General features: G+C 45.4%; 3 protein-coding genes and 1 long non-coding RNA gene across 4 annotated transcripts; 2 read left to right on the forward strand and 2 right to left on the reverse strand.

Moving 5' to 3' along the window:
* Positions 1–32: 32 nt before the first annotated feature.
* Positions 33–6,895, reverse strand: LOC117442849 (uncharacterized). Its single transcript, XR_004551564.2, has 3 exons — positions 6,812–6,895; positions 2,222–2,299; positions 33–535 (listed from the first exon to the last, which is right to left on the reverse strand). It is a non-coding gene; the product is annotated as an uncharacterized lncRNA (long non-coding RNA).
* Positions 765–2,325, forward strand: LOC117442847 (uracil nucleotide/cysteinyl leukotriene receptor). Its single transcript, XM_034078807.1, is given in 7 exon segments — positions 765–841; positions 1,365–1,637; positions 1,640–1,713; positions 1,715–1,934; positions 1,937–2,128; positions 2,131–2,302; positions 2,304–2,325. Coding segments are annotated over 6 exon segments (918 nt in total). The 5' UTR covers positions 765–841; positions 1,365–1,399.
* On the forward strand, positions 3,281–15,130 carry nphp3 (nephronophthisis 3). The gene is given in 35 exon segments (XM_034078808.2): positions 3,281–3,308; positions 4,642–4,909; positions 4,911–4,973; positions 5,059–5,095; positions 5,097–5,186; positions 5,926–6,076; positions 6,235–6,260; positions 6,262–6,281; positions 6,283–6,386; positions 6,507–6,640; positions 6,802–6,962; positions 7,061–7,217; positions 7,357–7,431; positions 7,524–7,575; positions 7,578–7,610; positions 7,613–7,692; positions 7,775–7,878; positions 8,044–8,059; positions 8,061–8,159; positions 8,240–8,383; positions 8,465–8,562; positions 9,335–9,437; positions 9,554–9,636; positions 10,481–10,616; positions 10,859–11,023; positions 11,108–11,202; positions 11,686–11,808; positions 11,896–12,085; positions 12,961–13,202; positions 13,358–13,433; positions 13,519–13,646; positions 13,873–14,113; positions 14,252–14,377; positions 14,496–14,611; positions 14,701–15,130. Coding segments are annotated over 34 exon segments (3,891 nt in total). The 5' UTR covers positions 3,281–3,308; positions 4,642–4,655; the 3' UTR covers positions 14,870–15,130.
* A 1,609-nt stretch (positions 15,131–16,739) lies between these two features.
* On the reverse strand, positions 16,740–20,233 carry uba5 (ubiquitin-like modifier activating enzyme 5). Its single transcript, XM_034078806.2, has 12 exons — positions 19,921–20,233; positions 19,744–19,789; positions 19,450–19,539; positions 19,255–19,364; positions 19,088–19,174; positions 18,925–19,009; positions 18,735–18,839; positions 18,480–18,607; positions 18,090–18,225; positions 17,914–17,992; positions 17,731–17,837; positions 16,740–17,090 (listed from the first exon to the last, which is right to left on the reverse strand). Exons 1-12 carry the CDS (start codon positions 20,082–20,084, stop codon positions 17,013–17,015), a joined length of 1,215 nt encoding a protein of 404 aa, XP_033934697.1. The 5' UTR covers positions 20,085–20,233; the 3' UTR covers positions 16,740–17,012.
* Positions 20,234–20,286: the final 53 nt, after the last annotated feature.

Below are 20,286 nucleotides of genomic sequence, written 5' to 3' on the forward strand. Positions count from 1 at the left end.
GTGTTGTTTCTTGCTTCCTGTGAAATGTGTGTGTGTGTGTGTGGGTAAGCCAAGAGCCAAGGTTACCATTTGTCTTCGCTTAATTCTGCTCGATGACAGGTATTCACGATCATGTGGGACACGCACTTTGTGTTCTGCCTTCAGGTCTCAGCCCAGGAAGCCTTGGGTTTCATTCGTAGATCTTCACACGCCCTGCTCTCCGGGATGCTCTGCAGGGCGTCAGCGACTCAATCCACGAGCAGTGCAGTCCGTACACCAGCCAGAGCCACGGGCACACTTGCATGATGTTTACAATATTAATAAAATAATGCTACATGTTTTGTGACATTAATCATCTTGAACTGACCCTCAGTGTATCGTTTATCCTTAATGTTGCTTACTTGGTATTCTTGGTTACTTCGAACAAGCAGTGAGTCATCGTTTTGTGACTAACACACACTGCAATGTTTGCAAAACAAAAAATCTGTAGGACATGTCAACTGGGTCTTCCTGTTAGTGTTGTGGTGACAGCAGCTTGGTGACGGGCAGCCTGGGTCTACAGATTAAACATGTCAAAAGAACAGGAAGACATCGCTTTAGTTTTTTTTAGATATGCTGCTCATGTCTAGCTCCTGTGGTGTGTGTGTGTGTGTGAGAGAGAGAGAGAGTGTGTGAGAGAGAGAGAGAGAGAGAGAGTGTGTGAGAGAGAGAGAGAGAGGTGTGTGAGAGAGAGAGAGAGAGAGAGAGTGAGGAGAGAGAGAGAGCGAGAGAGAGAGAGAGAGAGATTCTCACTTCCACCTTACCTGACTATTCTTACATGAGTGATTAGTGAGAAGAAGACATTCGCTATCCATCATTCAAGGTAAGAATATTAATATAATATAAATAAACTATTATTGATGAAATGCTTGAGGGCTAAGAGTTTAAGGCAGACAGGTTGGAAAGAGTTGCTTGGAGACATGTCACAGTAGAGACACTAAATACTAATATACACCTAAAATGACCTAAAAAGGTCTTTAATTGAAAGCGAGGTAAAAAGAAAAGACATTCAAGTCTGAATTTTTTTATGCAAGACAATTAATTGTGGGGGAAGACTTCAATACATATATTTAATATTTCTGTAAATGAATTTATATTTTTAAATATATAAAGGTTATATGCATCAATTATTTGACCAACTATATACTAACTACTATATCATAACAATACCAATAGCATTAATTGTAAGCTAGGAAGTAGTGTCTTCTGCATCTCTTACGGTACCTGCGGCTTTCACACATTACGTTGCATGTGTTTTTTTATATTTTCTCACACATCATACAAGCCATCTTTATGTCATGCAAAGGTTCGAGTTGTGTTTTGATGAGAGACTGTCGTCATGACAGGTTGTGTCCACGCTGCAACAGGCCGACCCTCCACAATGAACACCTCTGAGGGGGAGACACAGAGCTTCTTTGGCAGTGACTCCCACCATGAGAACATTATATTTGCTACTTTTTACATCCTGATTTTCCTCATCGCTGTGCCCGGGAATGCCTTGGCGCTGTGGGCCTTCTTCCGTCAGCACAGCACATCTCCATCTAAGGTCTTCCTGCGGCACCTCTCTGTGGCAGACATCTCCTACATCCTCATGTTACCCATGCGCATAGTTTACCACCTGTCGACAGCCACTGGCCTTTCGGACACCTCATCTGTCGGCTAGCAGGCTTCCTCTTTTACCTCAACATGTACTGCAAGCCTGTACCTCACGAGCTTCATCAGCCTGCACAGGTTTCTGGCTGTGGTTCTTCCGATACAATCTCAGTCCGTCAGGAAGGTTTTGTACGCAAAGGTAGCAGTGGGGATACTTTGGGTGACTGTTGTTGTGTCTATGAGTCCTACACTTTTCTCTAAAAGGGATGTGAGGAACAACTCAACGGGGTCATGCAACAAGCTGTACTTAGAGAAGACCTCCCCCACTGCTTAGTGTCAACCGTCGTGGCCTTCGTGATTCCCCTCACCACCATAGTGGGTTCCTACATACTGATTCTGCTGAAACTGAGGGCGATACAGCAAAAGGAGGAACGGCCGGTGAAGAGCAAAGCCATAAGGATGATCGTCCTGATTGTCATGAACTTCCTGTTTGCGTTTGTGCCCTACCATGTGAGCAGGTGATCTATATTGAAATGCACATGCATGGTAATCTGACTGCAGCAAGCCGTGAGTCGCTGGGAAGAGCCAATCGGATCACATCTGCACTCACCTGTGTCAGTGGGGTCCTGGATCCCGTCATGTACTTCTTCCTGAACCGGGTTTACAGGGACAAACTGCTGCAGCTGTTCTGTAAACCATGAAGATGATCAATAAACAACTATGTTATGTACATAATAAATATTTGTATGAAAAAAGTGTGCTGTTCTTTGTGCAATTGGCTAAGGACACAAACAATGAACTTCCACTTTAGTTTATATGCAAGGCCATAAATAAATACTTGTGAAACTGTGATTATTTCTAGATCATAACACTTTTTTGAGGAAGTTAAAAGATATGCAGACAATTTACTGCACATGAAACAATAATATTTTATCAAGGTATTTCATTTCTTAAAAATATGACACCAACACATGTTTTTAAATATATAATTAATAATAAGCTAGCCTTAATACATTATTTAGTGGGCTCTGCATACTTGCCACACTACAAGATCACTTTTTCTTTAGTTTTTTTGTATTTTAATGGTTGTTTTAAAAAAAGATGCACGAAATGAACCGTTACAAATATATTATTCTATTGTGTGTTGCATGCATTTTTCTTTTTTCATAATTGAAGGGGTTTTACAAAGTAAAGAAACTCAATATAAAATACACAAATGTTACCTTGTAACGTGCTTCTTGGTCGGTCGTGGGATGACTACACCCAACATGTTCTCCTCCTTTGCCCCCATTGAACTAATGTCATTATGAAAATACTGTATTTTACTGTTAAAGGGCTCTGTATCCTGTAACTCAATGGGTTAAGGGGTGGTGGGATTGAAATGAAGTTTTTGATTTGTCAGCATGTGTGTATATATCTGTAATGAATCTGTATCACTTGCTTTTGTTAAAAAACTGAGAAAATCAATAAAAATATGTACCATAATAAAATACACACACATGATGTTTCACTCCTGAAACGTGTGGTGTGTATATATTATTTATACACAAGAGAATAGATCATTAATAACCAATAAGCACTATAATATAATGATAACTTCTGTAACGCGAGTCCTCCTAAGTTTGACCTTAGGCGGGCACCCGTATTTTCGATCTGTTACCAGGCAGCCAGGGAGAAAGCTGTGAAGGGAGCGGACTGTGAGTGTATTTTTATTTGTTTAACGTAGCTTGCAAATGTCTTCACAGAGTTTCATTCAACGTTATGACCAAGCTAGAATATACAAAAGTAAACGTGTAAAAGTCTTGACACCAAAACAGTCCGCGACGGGCGTGTTAAGCAGTTTGTTCATAGGTTTTAGCTAGCTAACCGAGTACGTTAACTTCAACCCGTGTTGGAATGGCTAACTAATTAGCTAGCATCAACTGCAAATATTTAACCGTTATAAAACCAACGGTCGTTTTTAACCGTTGGTATAGTAGGGAATCATGTTAGCTTTGTGGCTGTAACTACACATTAATTAGCTGTTTTACATTAAAAATACAGCACGGATAATCCAGATAAGGACCCAGACATGTTAATAACAATCATACTTCACAGCCTAGGTTGATGAAAACTCTTCATTACTTTTCATAGACACGACATGACTACAAATATACTTGAGTCGTTTTTAAACCTTTGCTTTAGTAGGAAAGCATGTTAGCTTTGTGGCTGTAGCTACGCATTGATGAGCTATTTTGCATTAAAAATAAAGCACGGATAACTCAAATAAGGACCCAGAAATGTTATTAACAATCATACTTCACAGCCTAGGTTGATTACATCCAGTTGCACAGGAGCAGCCAGTGGTGGAGAAAGTATACAAATCATTTACCTATGTGGAAGTACTAATACTATACAAGCTGAGAAAAGTACTTAAGTCAAAGTATTTAAGTATGAACAAGAAAATATACTTAAATTATTAGGAGTAACGGTAATTATTGCAGAAAAAATACTTTACTCTTAACTTTTGAGAAGCTGAAACTGAAATGTGTCTTAACTACTTGAACAATTAGCAAATAGCTACTAGTTTATTTTTCATTAACCCAATTACTTAAATATAATGTTGGATGGCATCTTATCACACAAGTTTTACCTAAGTGTTGTGTGTACAAATCTGAACTGATCAAATAAATGTCATGTAGTGAAAAGTACACTATTTCCCCTTGAATTGTAGAGAAGAAAGAAAGAAATTACTTCTACTTCCAGTACCTCAAATGAGTACTTAACTAAATGTATTTCAATCAGGAGAGACTAGTCCGTAGTTGATAACGTATTCATTGCCGTATGAACAATAACGTTTTGGAGATTAGACCCCATAATACTGTGATGAATTAAGGGGGAGGAGAAGCCGACTAGAAAAGAGAAACCCCCCGGGGTCTAGACACTGGTGGTGGTGAGTAAGGGAAATACAAGTCCTTCTGGGCTATCCACCTCTGTGATCAGCTAAGGACTTCAGAAGGCTCACTGCTGCCACTTTTTTCTGTTTTAAAGCTAAGGCTGCCACCATGGGCACCGCGTCGTCCCTGGTCAGCCCAGGAGAGGTGATAGAGGACGGGTATGGAGGTGAAGGAGGGGAAGCCTGTGTGATCCCGGTGGAGGTGAAGCCCAAAGCCAGGCTCCTCCGAAGCTCCTTCCGCAGAGCGCCTCGCGTGATCGGGGCCAGCTTCAAATCCACCGGTTCTGTGGATCTAGAGTACGCTGCTGAGTATGAGCGACTCCGAAAAGAGTATGAAATCTTCCGTGTGAGCAAGAACAACGAGATCCATGCAAAAGAAGGAGGCCAAGCTGGATGAGGAGAACAAGAGGCTGAGGGCTGAGCTACAGGTAACATGATTATCTACTGCGATTCAGATGCTACCAGGTTTCCAGATGTTGTTACTGTTCTTTGAATGATCTTAATGTGACGACAGGCTTGCAGAAGACCTACCAGAAGATCCTCAGAGAAAAAAGAGAGCGCTGTTGAGGCAAAGTACCAAGCCATGGAGCGGGCTGCCACCTTCGAACACGACCGGGACAAAGTCAAACGACAGTTTAAGGTAAAACACACCTGTAACGATATCTAAAATAGTTAAATAACGCACAAGGGGTTCTTGAATGAAAAATATTATAAAGGACAGAACTGATAAACGCTGAATCTACTCGTTCCACAAAGTAAACAGAGACAGGTTTTATGTGTTATTCCATATATTGACAGTTTTCCCGCCAAACAACATTAAACAAAAAGTCCGCTCTGCGAAAACCCAAAAGTGTCTTTCCTGCCTAATCCAGGCCTGCGTTGTAGAGAATATCTGTCTCTATCCGAGCGCGTCCTCTCCACGGAGACGTGCTTCTTGGTCGGTCGATGCAATATCCACACCTTCGGTTATTTTCCTTTACTTCCCCGTTGCATTTAACCACATATATACATGCTAAGGGAAACTTCAATAACCCGCTGAATACCAGCAGTCGCCACACACACTTCCTCCCGCGAGAAGCGACCCCTCGCATCCCGGCGGCGCGCCCACTAAAAAGCCTCTGGGCGCGCCGCGACAGGTGAATATGCAGAACCACACCCTCAAACCGTACATAACAGTGGACATTTAACAACTGTAGTTGCGAGGATAATAAACATGTATCGTGTTTTCATTTCAATACAAACCACATGCTTTAAACCTTTTCCCCTGCCACTACAGTTTATAAGAAACACTTAATCAATGTGCGGCCGTCACCGTGGAGCGTTCTCTCCAGTAATCCTAATTACCTGCGACCCTAACCCATGTGCTTAATAATACCCAGATCTTCCGGGAGACGAAAGAAAAAGAGATTCAGGATCTCCTGCGGGCCAAAAGGGACTTGGAGGCCAAACTGCAACAGCTACAGGCTCAGGGAATCCAGATCTATGACTTAAATGATTCTGACTCGGATGACAACCAAACCACTGTCACAGGTAAGATATAGAAATCCACAATGTTGGGACTTTTAAATGTATCTATAATTCAATCTTAACCCGTACTGTTTTGCCACAAGAATACAAAAATAAGTTCTTGTTGTGTGTAATAAAATCTGCAAAAGCATTGCATTGTTTTTCTCTCACTCTGTGTTCAGCTGCAGGGACTCAGTGTGATTATTGGTTCTGGTGGGGTGCTGGGAAGTGCCCTCTATGGGCAGCATGATGCAGTTGCAGCAGACCTTCAGAGGACCTGAATTTGCCCACAGTTTGATAGATGTGGAGGGACCCTTTGCAAATGTGGGCAGAGGTGAGTCAAACTTAAGACATCTGTAGAATTGTTGGCGAAACAAGGAATGAACCTCTCCATAAACGACCTAATTCTTATGTTTCATGTGTTATTCTCGCACCTTTCCCCCGTGTGCGTCAGATGACTGGGACGCTGCCGTGGCCAGTCTGCTTCAGGTGTCCCCTCACGTGCCCCAGGCCTTATGGAGTAACACCGTGCGCTGCTACCTCATCTTCACCCAGGAGACCAAACCTGAGCTGGATGTCTTTATTAAGGTCGGTTAGAAAACTATAAAGATATTGTTTAACACTGTGGGAAGAGATCTGGATTGAAATGGTGTTGTATAATTATTGTGCTTGACAGACAGCATTCAAGACATTATCTAAATGCCAGGATAAAAGAGACTATTGTGCTCTGCTTCCTGTTTTCACAACAGAAACACTCACCTGTGTTACGGCGGATGTGCGAAGGTCTCGGCCATTTCTACCTGAACGTGTGCTTCCCAGAGGAAACCGCTGCCTCCTACGACGTGGAGCGAAAGCAGGAGATTGAAAGGAGCTCCGTGTGTGTGCTTCTAGTCAAATCTACGGTAACCAGGTACAGTAAGTCCTGGAGTATATTCACCTTAACTAGTTAGTTACTGATTATTGTGTTTAGTTAAGGAACTATCTCTTCGTGTTCATTCACGTGTGTAGCTCCGTGGTGGAGGATTGTGAGGAGGCTTTTGTGAAGAATCCAGACGGCCATCCTCTGGTGCTCTACCTCCGGACTGAAGAGGACCACACCCTGACCGGACCCACCAGACAGCTGCTCGAGAGAATTAACGCTGCAGACAAGGCTGCTAAAGTCAAGGTTTGTGGGTGCCAGACAATAAAGCAATATAAAGTGTACTCTGTAAATGCGTATGCCGCTTATAGTCCTTCAAATATGTGCGTGCTCCTGCGTATTCCTGGTTGCCAAAAGCCAAACGGTGTTTTTCAAATGAACCCAGGTGGTGGATCACAGCGGTTCTGCAGAGGAGGGGGCGGACCTCATCTATTCTCAACTGGAAAAAGTCATCAAACAGGTGCAGACAGTCGGCGGCATCAGTGTTTCACCATTTCTCTTGTGCTGTAAGTGATTCCTGCTCACGGTTCCACCTCTTCCACCCCGATGTAGGAGCTGCTGTGCCTCGAAGGAGCGGATGTTGACTCTAAGGACTCTGGGATAGACGAGGGCGTGAGGAGGACTCGGGAGACGTGCTGTGGACCTGCATGACGAGCAGGAGCAGATTGAGTCCTACCAGCAGGCCTGCAGCAGCACCTCCTCGCAGCTGGGCTTCCAGAAGGTGGGGCAGGTCTCGTAGCTGTTTTGCTCTCATCGCCCTAGCAACGTGTTATTCTTGAATCTGTCCGTGCTGTCCTCCTCAGTACATAGACCGCCTGAATGACATGATAGCTGCTCCTCCTCCCACCCCTCCCCTGCTGGTGTCCGGTGGTCCGGGCTCAGGGAAGTCACTCCTGCTCTCCAAGTGGTGAGAAACTATTCATTCAGTCGAGTGTATATTTCCCCTGACACTTCTTAAATCAAGCTATTTAGTATTTAAAGTGTTGTGTATGCTTAGAAGGGAGGAGTGAGTACTTTACCGCTGGAACAGGACATTGTTTACCGTTTGTCTTCGTGCTGTGCTCCTCCTCAGGATCGAGCAGCAGCAGGAAGCAGTCTCCCAACACCTTGTTTCTTTATCATTTCGTCGGTCGCCCGCTTTCCACCAGCTCAGAGCCGGTGCTCATCATCAAACGCCTCACGGTCAAAGTAAGGGCTCTTCAAAGGCATACTTCCAGTGAAGACACTCACTCAACTGTAACTATAAGTTCTCCCTGCTGTCACGCTAGCTGCTGCAGCACTTCTGGTCCATCTCCGGCCTGTCCATGGAGCCCAGTAAGATCTTAGAGGAGTTTCCCCGCTGGCTGGAACGATTATCAGCACGCCATCAAGGAAACATCATCATTATCATCGACTCCATTGACCAGATACAGGTTCGCTCCGCATAAGGCATATGCTGCACATATTCTCATTTAGAAATAGCTCATAGCTCACTTATGTGCTCCTTTTCTCAGCAGGCAGAGAGACACATGAAGTGGCTGATTGACCCGCTTCCTGTCAATGTGAGAGTGGTGGTGTCTGTCAATGTAGAGACGTGTCCTCAAGCGTGGAGGTGAGACACAGCTTGATCCATTGAGAGGTGAAGTCCCGCCCGTCTACTTCCGACCCATGGGACCTTATTTAGAAAAAAGTATGTATTGAAGTCGATGGAGAGAAAGATTATCTCTCGATCCCGTTTGAATTGTGCCACGAGTTACACACATTATGTTTGTCAATTTAAAAGATAATTTCCAAGTCAAAAAAGTCACAGTTTGTCGTAAAACTGTTGAAATATAAGACTATGAAAAATACGCAACTAGAAAGACTACAAGTCCCAGAGTCCCGGTCCCGCATGCTGGCCCTCAGGAACCCACTCCCCTTGTGTGCACAGCTCTCAACGCGCCCAGACTTGGAGTGATTTTCCCCTCTTTTAATACTTTCCGCCTCGTTCTGAGAGAAAGGAGTGAAATGTTCAACGTGACGGCCGTCTGGGTGTGTGGAGCGAGGCGGGAGATGTAGGTCATTGAGCGGTTTCACACAAAAACAAAGTGTTACTTCACAGTTTGACGACACATTTGTATTTTTTTGACTTGCAAAATTATCTTTTAAATTGACAAACATCATGTGTGTAACTCGTGGCACAATTCAAACGGGATCGAGAGATAATCTTTCTCTCTCCATTGACTTCAATACTTTTTCTGAAATAAGGTCCCATGGAGGAAAGGCAGGGACTTCGCCTCTCTGTGTCTTCCACTGGTTCAAAATGCTGTTTCTTGCAGAGACATATCATTCCAAACGTGTACCTGTAGTATCGCTCTCTGTAATCAGTGGTTATGTCCGTTTAGGTTGTGGCCCACTCTACACCTGGACCCTCTGAGTCCCCGAGAGGTGAGGAGCGTTGTGAATGCAGAGTGCCAGAGCATGGAACTCAAACTAACCAAGGACCAGGTCAGTTGGCATCCCACCGTCGCCATTTTGAAAATAAATGTAAACGATATTTGGAATTGGTTCCCGAGAGGTTTTTTATTTTCTGAGAATGCCACACACCTATTGTTTTGTTGCAGGAGAAGAAGCTGGAGAGGCACTGCCGCTCTGCCTCCACCTGCAACGCACTGTACGTCACACTGCTGGCAAGAATGATCATCAGGTTAGTTTCAGAAAGATCTTATCTGGGTCAAATGGAGTTCACCCCTCTCGAAACTGACAATGTTATCTCTGATTGTGTGGTGTTAGGAAAATATCACTCGACACCGGGTTGAGAATCAAGTTAGGTGCTAATTTGTTCTTGCAAGAAGGAGCAGAGTTAAGTCGCATACAAAGAATATTTCAACTCACACACACGATGTACGCTGCTCAAAGGAGCAGGAAGTAACATCAAGCTTATATACCGTACTTTTCGGACTATAAGCGCACCTGCATATAAGCTGCAGCAGCTAAATGGTCCGTCTGTCTGCTCTCGTTCTGTCTCTCGGTTCCACTTTTACTTTGGCGCGCTACCTGTCTCACTCTTTTCCGGCCTCCAGCTTTTCCTGCTGGAGCCCGCCGCTTAGAGGTGGCGGGCGCGGACCGGTCCTAGAGCCCGTAGGGTTAAAGGTGGTTAATTTTACCTGTAAAATCCATAGACTTAGGAGGTTCCCTAGTGGCCGTTAGCTGTACAACAAAAAATGGGGAAAAAAGTCGCGGCTTATAGTCCGAAAAGTACGGTAGTCTAAAGTCAGGAGGTACCAAACAGCGTCGGGACATCTCTGGAAAGGCAGTGTTGCTCTTTGCCCCTCAAAGAGGAGAGGAGACAAAGTGTGTGTGCTCTCGTTGGTATCTCCTATCTACGAGGGGGCAGCTGCGAGGTCACACAGTGCGAGGTCACACACAGTATCGTGCCCATCAGAAACCCCGTAATAAGAAGACGCCTTGTATTTTCTCCAACATGTGGCTTCATGTGTTTTAGATGTTGTTGATTGGAGCATGTGCATTGTTTTGTTGCTGGCCAGCAGTATATCCGGTTGCCCTCTGGAGAAGAGCCTGGAGCAGTGTCTGCAGTGTCAGGACACCATGTCTCTGTACCGCCTGGCTCTCAAGATGACGCTGAACTCCCTCAACACAGACGGGGAGCGACACGTCATGAGAGAGGTGACCTAAAGACAATTATTCAAGCAGTATCTGCAGGTGTGTTTCTGCACCTCACTTCTTAGAATGTCGCTGTGTGTGATGTGTCCCGGGAGAGACCAAATGCTTCAGTAAAACACATTCATTTATTGTGGCCATTGTGTGCCGCAAATCAGATGTTTACTTTCCGTTTGATTGTGTTGTCATGACGTCGTCCACCGTCCTTTTCTCCGTAACAAAGCAGCTTGTCTTGTGCCTCTCTTCAGATCCTGTGCCTCGTCTGTTCCAGCCATAATGGAGTGAGTGAGTCGGAGGTGTTGGACCTCTTCACGGAGCTGGAGCTGCCGGTCCTGTCCTCTCTGCTGTACCGCCTGAACAGACTCTGCATCGTGACCCTGCGCTGCGGCCTCATCAGGTTTCAACACCTGCAGGTAACCGGGCCGGTAGCATAACATGGATGATATTCCTGGGTCGGCAGATGTTCGGAGAGACAACGTACATTGTTTTTCTTTCAGGCTTGGGAAGCTGTGAGGCTGGAGTTCCTGGGTGGAGGAAGTAGCTCGGCTGCTTACAGAGAGAAACTCATTCAGTACTTCAGTCAGCAGCTCAGGTGCCTTAACTGTAGTCATCTGTCTCTCGTAAAACACAGCTTAAAGTCTTTTCTCAGTACTCAGGGTTCTTCTTACGGTCGTTAACAACCTGGAGGAGTCATGGGAATTCAAAATGCAAATTCCAGGCCCTGGAAAAGTCATGGAAATGTAACTATAGTTGCATCAAATATAATTTATATTTTAGCTAATCGCCGAAATAGTAATACTATAATGATAATAAATACTGTATCGTATAGTAATGAAACGTAAAATGGCATTTAACTGACGAGGTGTTTTGCTGGTGAGAGATTTTAGTAGAAGCTAGTGAGCCAACTATTTGATTTGTTTTGATAGATGTTTCAGATGCAGACCTTATTTTCCTGTTCCATGTTAAAATAAAGAATTGTCAGTGGCACCGCTGGGAAAGAGTCATTGTTCTGGTCATGGAAAATCATTGTGTGAAACGTGTATGAACCCTGACTCATGTGTTTGTGTGAGTGTAGCCCGGACCGTGTGACGTGGCGTGTTGCAGACGAGCTGCCGTGGCTGCTCCAACAGCAGGACGATCGGACCAAACTGCAGCTCAGCCTCCTCAACCTGTTTGTCTCCCAGAACCTCTACAAGAGGTACAACACCCACGCCTATGTGCTGATGTAGCAAAGCCTGCCACATGTGAGTTAGCACAGTGTTCCAGATGTGTTCTCTGTTGCTAGGGGTCATTTCTCCGAGCTGCTGGCCTATTGGCAGTATGTGGGCAAAGACAAGAGCTCCATGGCCACGGAGTACTTTGACTCCCTGAAACAATTTGAGAAGAGCTGTGAGAATGAAGACGGCATGACCAAGCTGGCCAACCTGTACGAGACTTTGGGACGTTTCCTCAAAGACCTCGGCCTCCCCAGTCAGGTGCGTGCTTGGTTACAAGATCTGAAAGAGTATTATCTTTAAAACAGGTTTTCTTTTAAAGGGGACCTATCACGCAAAATGCACTTTGTGATGTCTTCTCTACATCAACATGTGTCCCCGGTGTGTCCCCGGTGTGTCAGGGAGCTCACGCAGCGTCAGAAAATAAAACCCTCTCTCTTTTCCTCCGTACCCAAATCTCTAAAACGGGGAACAACGGAGCTGATCCAGATTTGCGTCCGATATGACGTAACATCTGAAATGTGGACCCACGGGCCAATCAGAAAGCTGCTATCAGAAACAACGCCCGACTGTTTTGGACGTAATATGGTCGGTGTTTACATTAGCATCGCTAACACTCAGAGCTAACCTGTACTGGAGAGCATGTGTGTGAAGAAGCAGGAAGTAGAAAGGAACTCACCTTGTGGTGTAACCGGCAAGAGAGAAAGCCTTTGAGCTCCAGACTGTTTCAGATCCTTGATGATCCATGATATGGCGTTTCATCACGGCAGCATTTAGTTTAGACGGTAGCTGCCGGGTCCCGCATGAGCTCAGACCCTCCTCTTTAAAGCTTTATCCCCAAATCAGCTCTTTAGAAACAGGAAGTGAAGCAGAGGGACATGAGGCGTGGCTAATGGGGGATCTGTTTGGTATTTGGAGCAAAACACTTCATAGACATGTTTTTAATATTTGTATATATGAGACCTGTGCTATTGCCTCCAAATAGCCTGATAGGTGACCTTTAAACAAACTCAATATTTTCTGCCTCACCTTGCGTTGCAGTTTTGTTGTTTCCTTTGCTTACATATCCGGATGTTGCCATTAGGTAAGTGCACATGTTGACAGTTGCGTATTGTATCTGTTTGTCTGTTTCCTAGGCGGTAGCACCTTTACAAAGGTCCCTGGAGATCAGGGAGACGGCCTTGGACCCGGACCACCCCAGCGTGGCTCGCTCGCTGCACCAGCTGGCCGCGGTTTACGTTCAGTGGAAGAAGTACGGCAACGCTGAGCAGCTGTACAAGCAGGCGCTGGAGATCAGTGAGAACGCCTACGGGGCCGAGCACGCCAGCGTGGCACGCGAGCTGGAGTCCCTCGCCATGCTCTACCAGAAACAGAACAAGTAAAAGGATCTCCTGACCTTTACATGAGGTTTTTTATCACTGTTGTTGTAGTTCAGTTTATCGGTTGTTTCTGCCAGGTCATGAGGTCATACCGATGTTATTGATTTTATAACACGTATGTTTAATGGCTTACACCTGGCTGCTTTACAATCAGGTACGAACAAGCAGAGAAACTGAGGAAGAGGTCGGTGAAGATCCGTCAGAAGACTGCGCGCCAGAAAGGCCATATGGTGAGCATACTTAAAGACGCCCGCACGCTTAGTCATTCTCACCTACTCTTAGCGTAGTGTTCATGCCTCTGGATCCACCTTTCAGTACGGCTTCACGCTGCTGCGGCGCAGAGCTCTGCAGCTGGAGGAGCTCACTCTGGAGACAGACTCTGCAGACTCTGCCAAGACACTCAACGAACTGGGCGTTCTGTACTACCTCCAAAACAACCTGGAGTAAGGCGCACGTTCATCACTTCGCCCTTTCTGTATTCTGGAAAGACCTTTAAGATGCAAACACATTACAAAGAATTCAAAACAACAGTCATATACCGATATGTTATAGCTAGGATGCTCAATCTGCATTGGGACATGAATTATCTAATTATGTTTCCCTTAAATTCTATCCAATTGGAAGTGTCCCCACGTCCTTTGTGTGTCTCTAACATCCTCTCCTCCCCAGTGCTGCGAAGCTGTTCCTGACCCGCTCTCTGGAGACCCGTCAGCGCGTCCTCGGTCCGGACCACCCCGACTGCGCTCAGTCCCTCAACAACCTGGCCGCTCTGCACACGGAGAGGCGGGAGTACGAGACGGCCGAGGACATGTACGAGAGAGCGCTGGACATCCGGAAGAGGGCTTTATCCCCGGACCACCCGTCGCTGGCATACACTCTCAAACACCTGGCCATGCTCTACAAGCGCAGAGTGAGACGTGTGACTGATGCTGTCTGTGGATCAGCTCGGTCTGTGTTGGCGGGGGATCTGATTTGAAGGTGTGTGTGGGTGTGTGTGGTGTGTGTGTGTGTGGTGTGTGTGTGTGGTGTGTGTGTGTGTGGTGTGCAGGGGAAGCTGGAGAAGGCCGTGCCGCTGTACGAGCTGTCTCTGGACATCAGGGAAAAGAGTTTTGGGCCCAAACATCCCAGCGTGGCCACAGCACTGGTCAACCTGGCTGTGATCTACTGCCAGCTGGTGAGGAGGGTTTCATTCAGCCTGTATAATTCTTCAGGAATATTCACACACATTATTTGAATGACGGAGTGTGTATTCAAGTTATTTAGAGAAACTAAACTTCACTTTTCCTTCACAGAAGAACCACAGCGACGCCTTGCCTCTCTACGAGCGAGCGCTGAAAGTGTACGAGGATAGTTTGGGACGTTCGCACCCACGGGTCGGAGAGACCCTGAAAAACCTGGCCGTGCTGAGGTGCAGTGGCATTTGGCCGATCCGAAGTTAAATCATGAATGTTATCGACTATTAAAATCATTCCTTGTTTTGTATTTCTTGCTTCACAGCTACGAAGAGGGCGACTTTGAGAAGGCGGCAGAGCTTTACAAACGTGCGATGGAGATCAAGGAGGCGGATCCGTCGCTGGTGTGCGGGAACGCCCCGTCCCGCCACTCCTCCAGCGGAGACACGTTCAGTCTGAGAGGACCTGCCCCCCTCCCACAGGCCCCCAGGTGACTCAGCCACACCTGCCACAAAGATTGACCCATGGTTTCAAACTGGGAACCATTCTGGTCAATACGGTGTGGTTGGTGTTTCTCAATGTCGAGGAAGCTTCCTTGGTAGGACAAGTCTTCCGAGTCAGGTCCTTCAGAAGCTAGGCAAGAATCCTTCCTGGCATTCGGAGAACGAAGAATGGAACAGGCTAGCAAGCGTGCAGGTGTCCGTCATATGAGAGGCCCGCCTTACATTTTCCGCCACAGATTTTGGAAATTGGTCCGTGCGCAAGCATTGTGGGGATTTTTAAGACCCGGAGTCTACACATGTGCAACCTCGAAATTTCTCTCTACGAAGGACGCCGGGCTCGGTAGAATTCCAAGGATCCTGGACATGGAACAGTCCTTCGGCGGCACTCGATGACGTAGCATCCTTGAAATAGTGGCTCTGGAGCATCCTTCCTTGACATTGAGAAACACCCGTTGTTCTCTAGATGAAAGGGTTCGGCCAATTAGACTGCGACCTGGTGGAAGAGTCGCCTATTAATCTGTGAACCCTGTGTTTTTAACTTCAAGTATTTATTATTATTATTATAACTCATCACATGTGTTGGAAACCTCTGTTAATCCGTCCTTTCTAAACGGAACTCAGGTTTACTCTTATAGTAATGAAGGCACTTTAATATAACTCAATAAAACCAATTAAGAATAACCCAGGATCATTAGGTGCTTTCCGATGTACAGACGATATCCATATATGCACCTTTTTCAAACACTCTTAACATTAAAGGTCACTATCATGCTATTTTTAGGCATATATTATGGGTCTCAGATATATACAAATATGATGTGTTTTTCTCAAAATACAAACAGATCATGCATTTTAGAAATCCCTCATACCCCTCTAACCCTGTTAGAGAAACGCAGATTGTTGGGTCCTTAGCTTGAAAAAGAAAAAAAAGGAGGCGGAGCTAATGCCCTCGATCGAATTCTACGGAGATAAAGTTAAGTTCTGCTGTGATTTAAACGCCATCCTGTTCTAAACCACATCAAGGATTATTCCTGAAACCGCATGGAGCTCGAATGCTTTTTTCTCTTGCAGGTTTAGTCACAAGGTGAGTTATTTTTTTATTTCCTGCTTTTTAAAACACGTGCTCTCCAGTGCAGGTTAGCTCTGAGTGTTAGCGAGGGCTCGCTAATGTAAACAAAGACGAGATTACGTCCAAAACACATAGGCATTGTTTCTGATAGCAACTCTCTGTGGGTCCACCATCCCAAAGTACGTCATATCGGCAGCAAATCTGTATCCGCTCGTTGTACCCCCATTTTTTAAAGATTTGGGTACGGAGGAAAAGAGAAAGGGTTTTATTTTTCTGACGCTGCGTGAGTTCCCCGACACACCCGAGGACATGTTTAGGTAGAAAAGACATCAAAGTGCATTTTGCATGATAGGTCCCCTTTAAAGTCCAGTAAAACAGGGCTTTTCAAGTGATGAAGTATAACTGACTGAAACCCTCTGCAGAGCGACTGTCTCTGAGATCAAATGTGCACATTGTGAAAAATGTGATTATTTCTATACCATTTGTTTACATTCATCGTGTTTACTTTGCAGTATTGAGTACAGTCTGTAATCCAAAAAGGGAACCAAAGACAGGTGTCCTCAAACGTGTCTAAAGAGACATCACCTCTGGTATTGAGTTTGCAATAAGTCATGTGTAGATACTTGTATCAATGTTAAGTACAGTTGAGAAATGGTTGCATGACTGAATTGTACATGACACCCAAAGGGACCGTGTGCCAAAATCCTTTGCCTCAATATACATAAAGTGTATCTCAAGTGTTTTTATGTATCAATGTAAATCTGTACAGAAATCACACACTTATCGAGCAGATTGCATTCCATCTAATAAATACTTTATTGAGGACTAAACATGTTGACGTTTACTTAAAGCTGAGTGAATGACATCATTCATCAAAACCGTAGAAAATACACGCACTAACTGATACTATCCTAGGTTCAAGGACATTTAAGACTCCCTTCATGTCATTTAAGCACGTTCATGCAGTGAGAAGAATTAGACCGTAGTTAGTCATGAATGCAAAGGAACAGACGTGGAAAAGGCATGTTGAATCAGAACAACAGAAACGTTTCCGCAGATCTTTGCTCACAGCTTTCTCATCTGAGCCATCAGCTCCTCGAGGCTCTGCTCAGTCTCGCCCACCGTCTCCCCGCTGGCTGTATTCTGGGTCAAGAGAGGGGAAACAATTGTCAGAATTACAATTAGCTAACTCGGAGTCGATGCAGGAATCCTGAAGTCACATGGAAGACCCTTTAATACATTTTAACACCTCATCGCCACTTGGAGTTCTAACCGGTTACCTTGGCGACACACTGTACCTCACATTGACTATATACAGTATTGATTGTGCTTCCTCCTTATCTTCCAACCATTTGGACGCAGACTTGCATTTCCCCATAACGATGTTGCTTAGCAACCGGCGTAAACGGACCTTCGCGCTATTAAGCAGTGAGCGCGCGACGTCCTGTTCAGATGACGTCAAATCAATAAACTCCACAGAATCACACGACACGCCTACGCCATGACTACATTCAGGCAGACTGCAGAACACAACCTCTCTGGACACTTTATATACTTATTGAAAACAAGCTACAACATTTAATACCTTGGAAAATGCCGTTTGAATTTTTTAATAGGCTTCATTTTCGCTAAATGTATCAACTTTGAATGCTTTGTAAGACCCCGCGGACCCTCTGAAACTCTGCATTCTCCAGGAAAGGCGATCCGTAATATTCTCACAGAAGTATTTCAGCGCCTAACATGTAAACTGTTGTTAAGCTGTGTTGCGTCACATGATACTAACCTCAGCTGGAATGGTGTAGGCCACAGTGATGCCTTCTGGGAGGTCGGGCACAACGCCTGATGCCGCCTCCAACTCCATATCAGTCACCTCCGACACCACTTCAATGCCTGCACAGCGAGACGTGTGTGTTATTACACACTGCCACGGTTACAGATCTGACTGATATGGCAATGCGTTGCTCACCCCAGTCATTGTCCTCGTGCACGACCTCCTCCTCTTCCTCCTCGACAACTTCGACTTTAGGCCGCTCGGCTTCTTTCTTCTAGAAGGGGAATATCCACACACACCGTTTGCTTACAAGTACAACACTGCAATGTAATGTTTGGCAGGTCCTACTTTGTGAAGCACCGGCCACCCACCTTGTACTCCTCCTGTTGCACCCTGCAGTAGCGGTCGTTACACTGAGGGTTGGCTTTCATGGCCATGGTGGGGAAGAAGTCCTTCATGGCGTTGTAGCCGAGATAATGACTGACGGTCCCAAACTTCAACAGATACCTGAAAACAAAATGTAACTTAACACAGACGGACGAACCTAAGTAAATTCTTTAGCAGGCGCTGGGCGTGTCTATTGAATCTGTGAGGTGACGTTGAGGTTATATCCGGTTGCTTTTACCTGCGCACTTTGTCGTAGATGGAGGGGGAGTGAGCTGGGGAAGGACCACGCAATCACATCGTGGATATGGACTAGGAAGAATTGTTTGTTTCGTTTGCAAATAAAAGGTTTTCGAAAGGCCAACACAATATCTTACTTGAGGACGTTTTGCACCAGGATGCCTGCGACCACACCCATGGTGGTGGGTAAGCTGGCGGCACACACACCGTCTCTCTTTAGGGTCTTCTCATCGATGTTTGCGGCCACGATCAGAGGAGGGGCGCACTGACAAAAGGAGGAGAAGGTACCGTATCAAACCGTGAGTACTACCATTGTTTTCTCGCTGTTGTTGAAGTTCTGCAGGAAGCTAAGAAATGTGAAAGCGTGTGTGTGTGTGTGTGTTAAGACTTACAGCGAAACACGCCGTCTCCCCAGGGATGATGAGCTGGATGTGTCCCGACACGGCGTTCTCACTCACCCCCGACTCCATCCAGATCTGACCCAGTTCATTACAGGCCTGTGACAAACATGACAACATGAATACAGCGAGTGAAAAGGTACAACACGGTGTTTAACATGAGGTTTTTTTATACGGCACTAACTGTATTTATCGCCATTCTAGCCTCAAAGTTGTCGACGCAGCTCAGGATCAAATCCACCGGCTTCCCTTCTTCCAGCCCTCCAAAACTGAGGGGACACAGAAGGTTGTTGTGAATGAATGTACCACTGAGGGGTGAGAACAATACAACGAGAAGATATCCTCACCTGATGCGCTCCATGAAATGTGCAAAATTATCCATTGTGGTGATATTATAGTTGTGGGTCTCGAATGACACGTCTGGGTTGATGTTCCTGTCGGGTAGATTAAGTTCAAACGTAACCAACGTGTCTCTATCTTGGTGGAAAAGTGGATGACTCGGACAGTAGTGTACCTGAGTGTGTGTTCTGCTGCTTCCACCTTACTGAGGCCGGCCTGGTGAGGCTGGAAGAACAGTCTGTTCATGTTGGCCAGCTCCACTTTATCGTAGTCGAAGAGGATCAGCTGGGATGGAGAGGTTAGGGTGAGTACAGGAAGACCATCGACTGACCAGGTAAATGTGGAATGAATAAGAAAGGGTTGGCATTACCTTACCGATGCCACATCTAGTGAGCATTTCAGCTGTCACGCTGCCCACCCCCCCGACACCGACCACTGCCACTGTGAAGGTCCGGATTTTCTGTCAACACATTTGAGGTGATTATTTAATATTTGCAATGCGTAAGAAACATTATTTCACAACAGGAAAGGAAGCAGGCATAGGTGGACAACTGAAAAAACCGTTAGGTAAACCGTATGGTTGTGGTATCGATCCCTTCTGTTGGGGATAGAGCAGCAAAATAAAAACGTGGTGCTGTATTGCAGCAACCCTTATCCATCATACCTCATAATCCTTCACGATGCCCATCCTCTTCAAAGCCATCAGACGACTGCAATAATAAAAACACAGCTGATTATCCTCTGTGAAGAAGCACCATATGGGATGAGTCATAAGGCGTAGTCTCTCAGTAAGCAGACTGAACATCCTGTCAAAAGATGAAATAATACAATATAAAAGTACCTGTATGGGTTTGAATCCACCACTTCTGAACTCATCTTGTCAATCTTGGGTCTGTGTTGCTCCTGGTTGTGAGCATTATCCATGGCACTCTGTTTCTGCTTACACTTTATTAATTCATTCTCCAGCTCCCTCACGCGCAGCTTCAGCTCCTCCACAGTCGCCATTACGGTAACAAATGTCCCTTAACAACGCGGATGAAGTATTTTCAGTAATATAAGAGGTAAACTGACTATCTATAAGATAAATCTGCTCGGAAAGTACACGTCTTCACAACTGAAATCAGACTGCGTGCTCCCGTAAATACTGTCCGTGTAGAAACTAATACAATTACCTCAAAATGTTCCTACATTATTGGGTTATTTCAAC

This window comes from Pseudochaenichthys georgianus, unplaced genomic scaffold (assembly GCF_902827115.2).
Source record: "Pseudochaenichthys georgianus unplaced genomic scaffold, fPseGeo1.2 scaffold_488_arrow_ctg1, whole genome shotgun sequence".
Classification (NCBI taxonomy): domain Eukaryota; kingdom Metazoa; phylum Chordata; class Actinopteri; order Perciformes; family Channichthyidae; genus Pseudochaenichthys; species Pseudochaenichthys georgianus.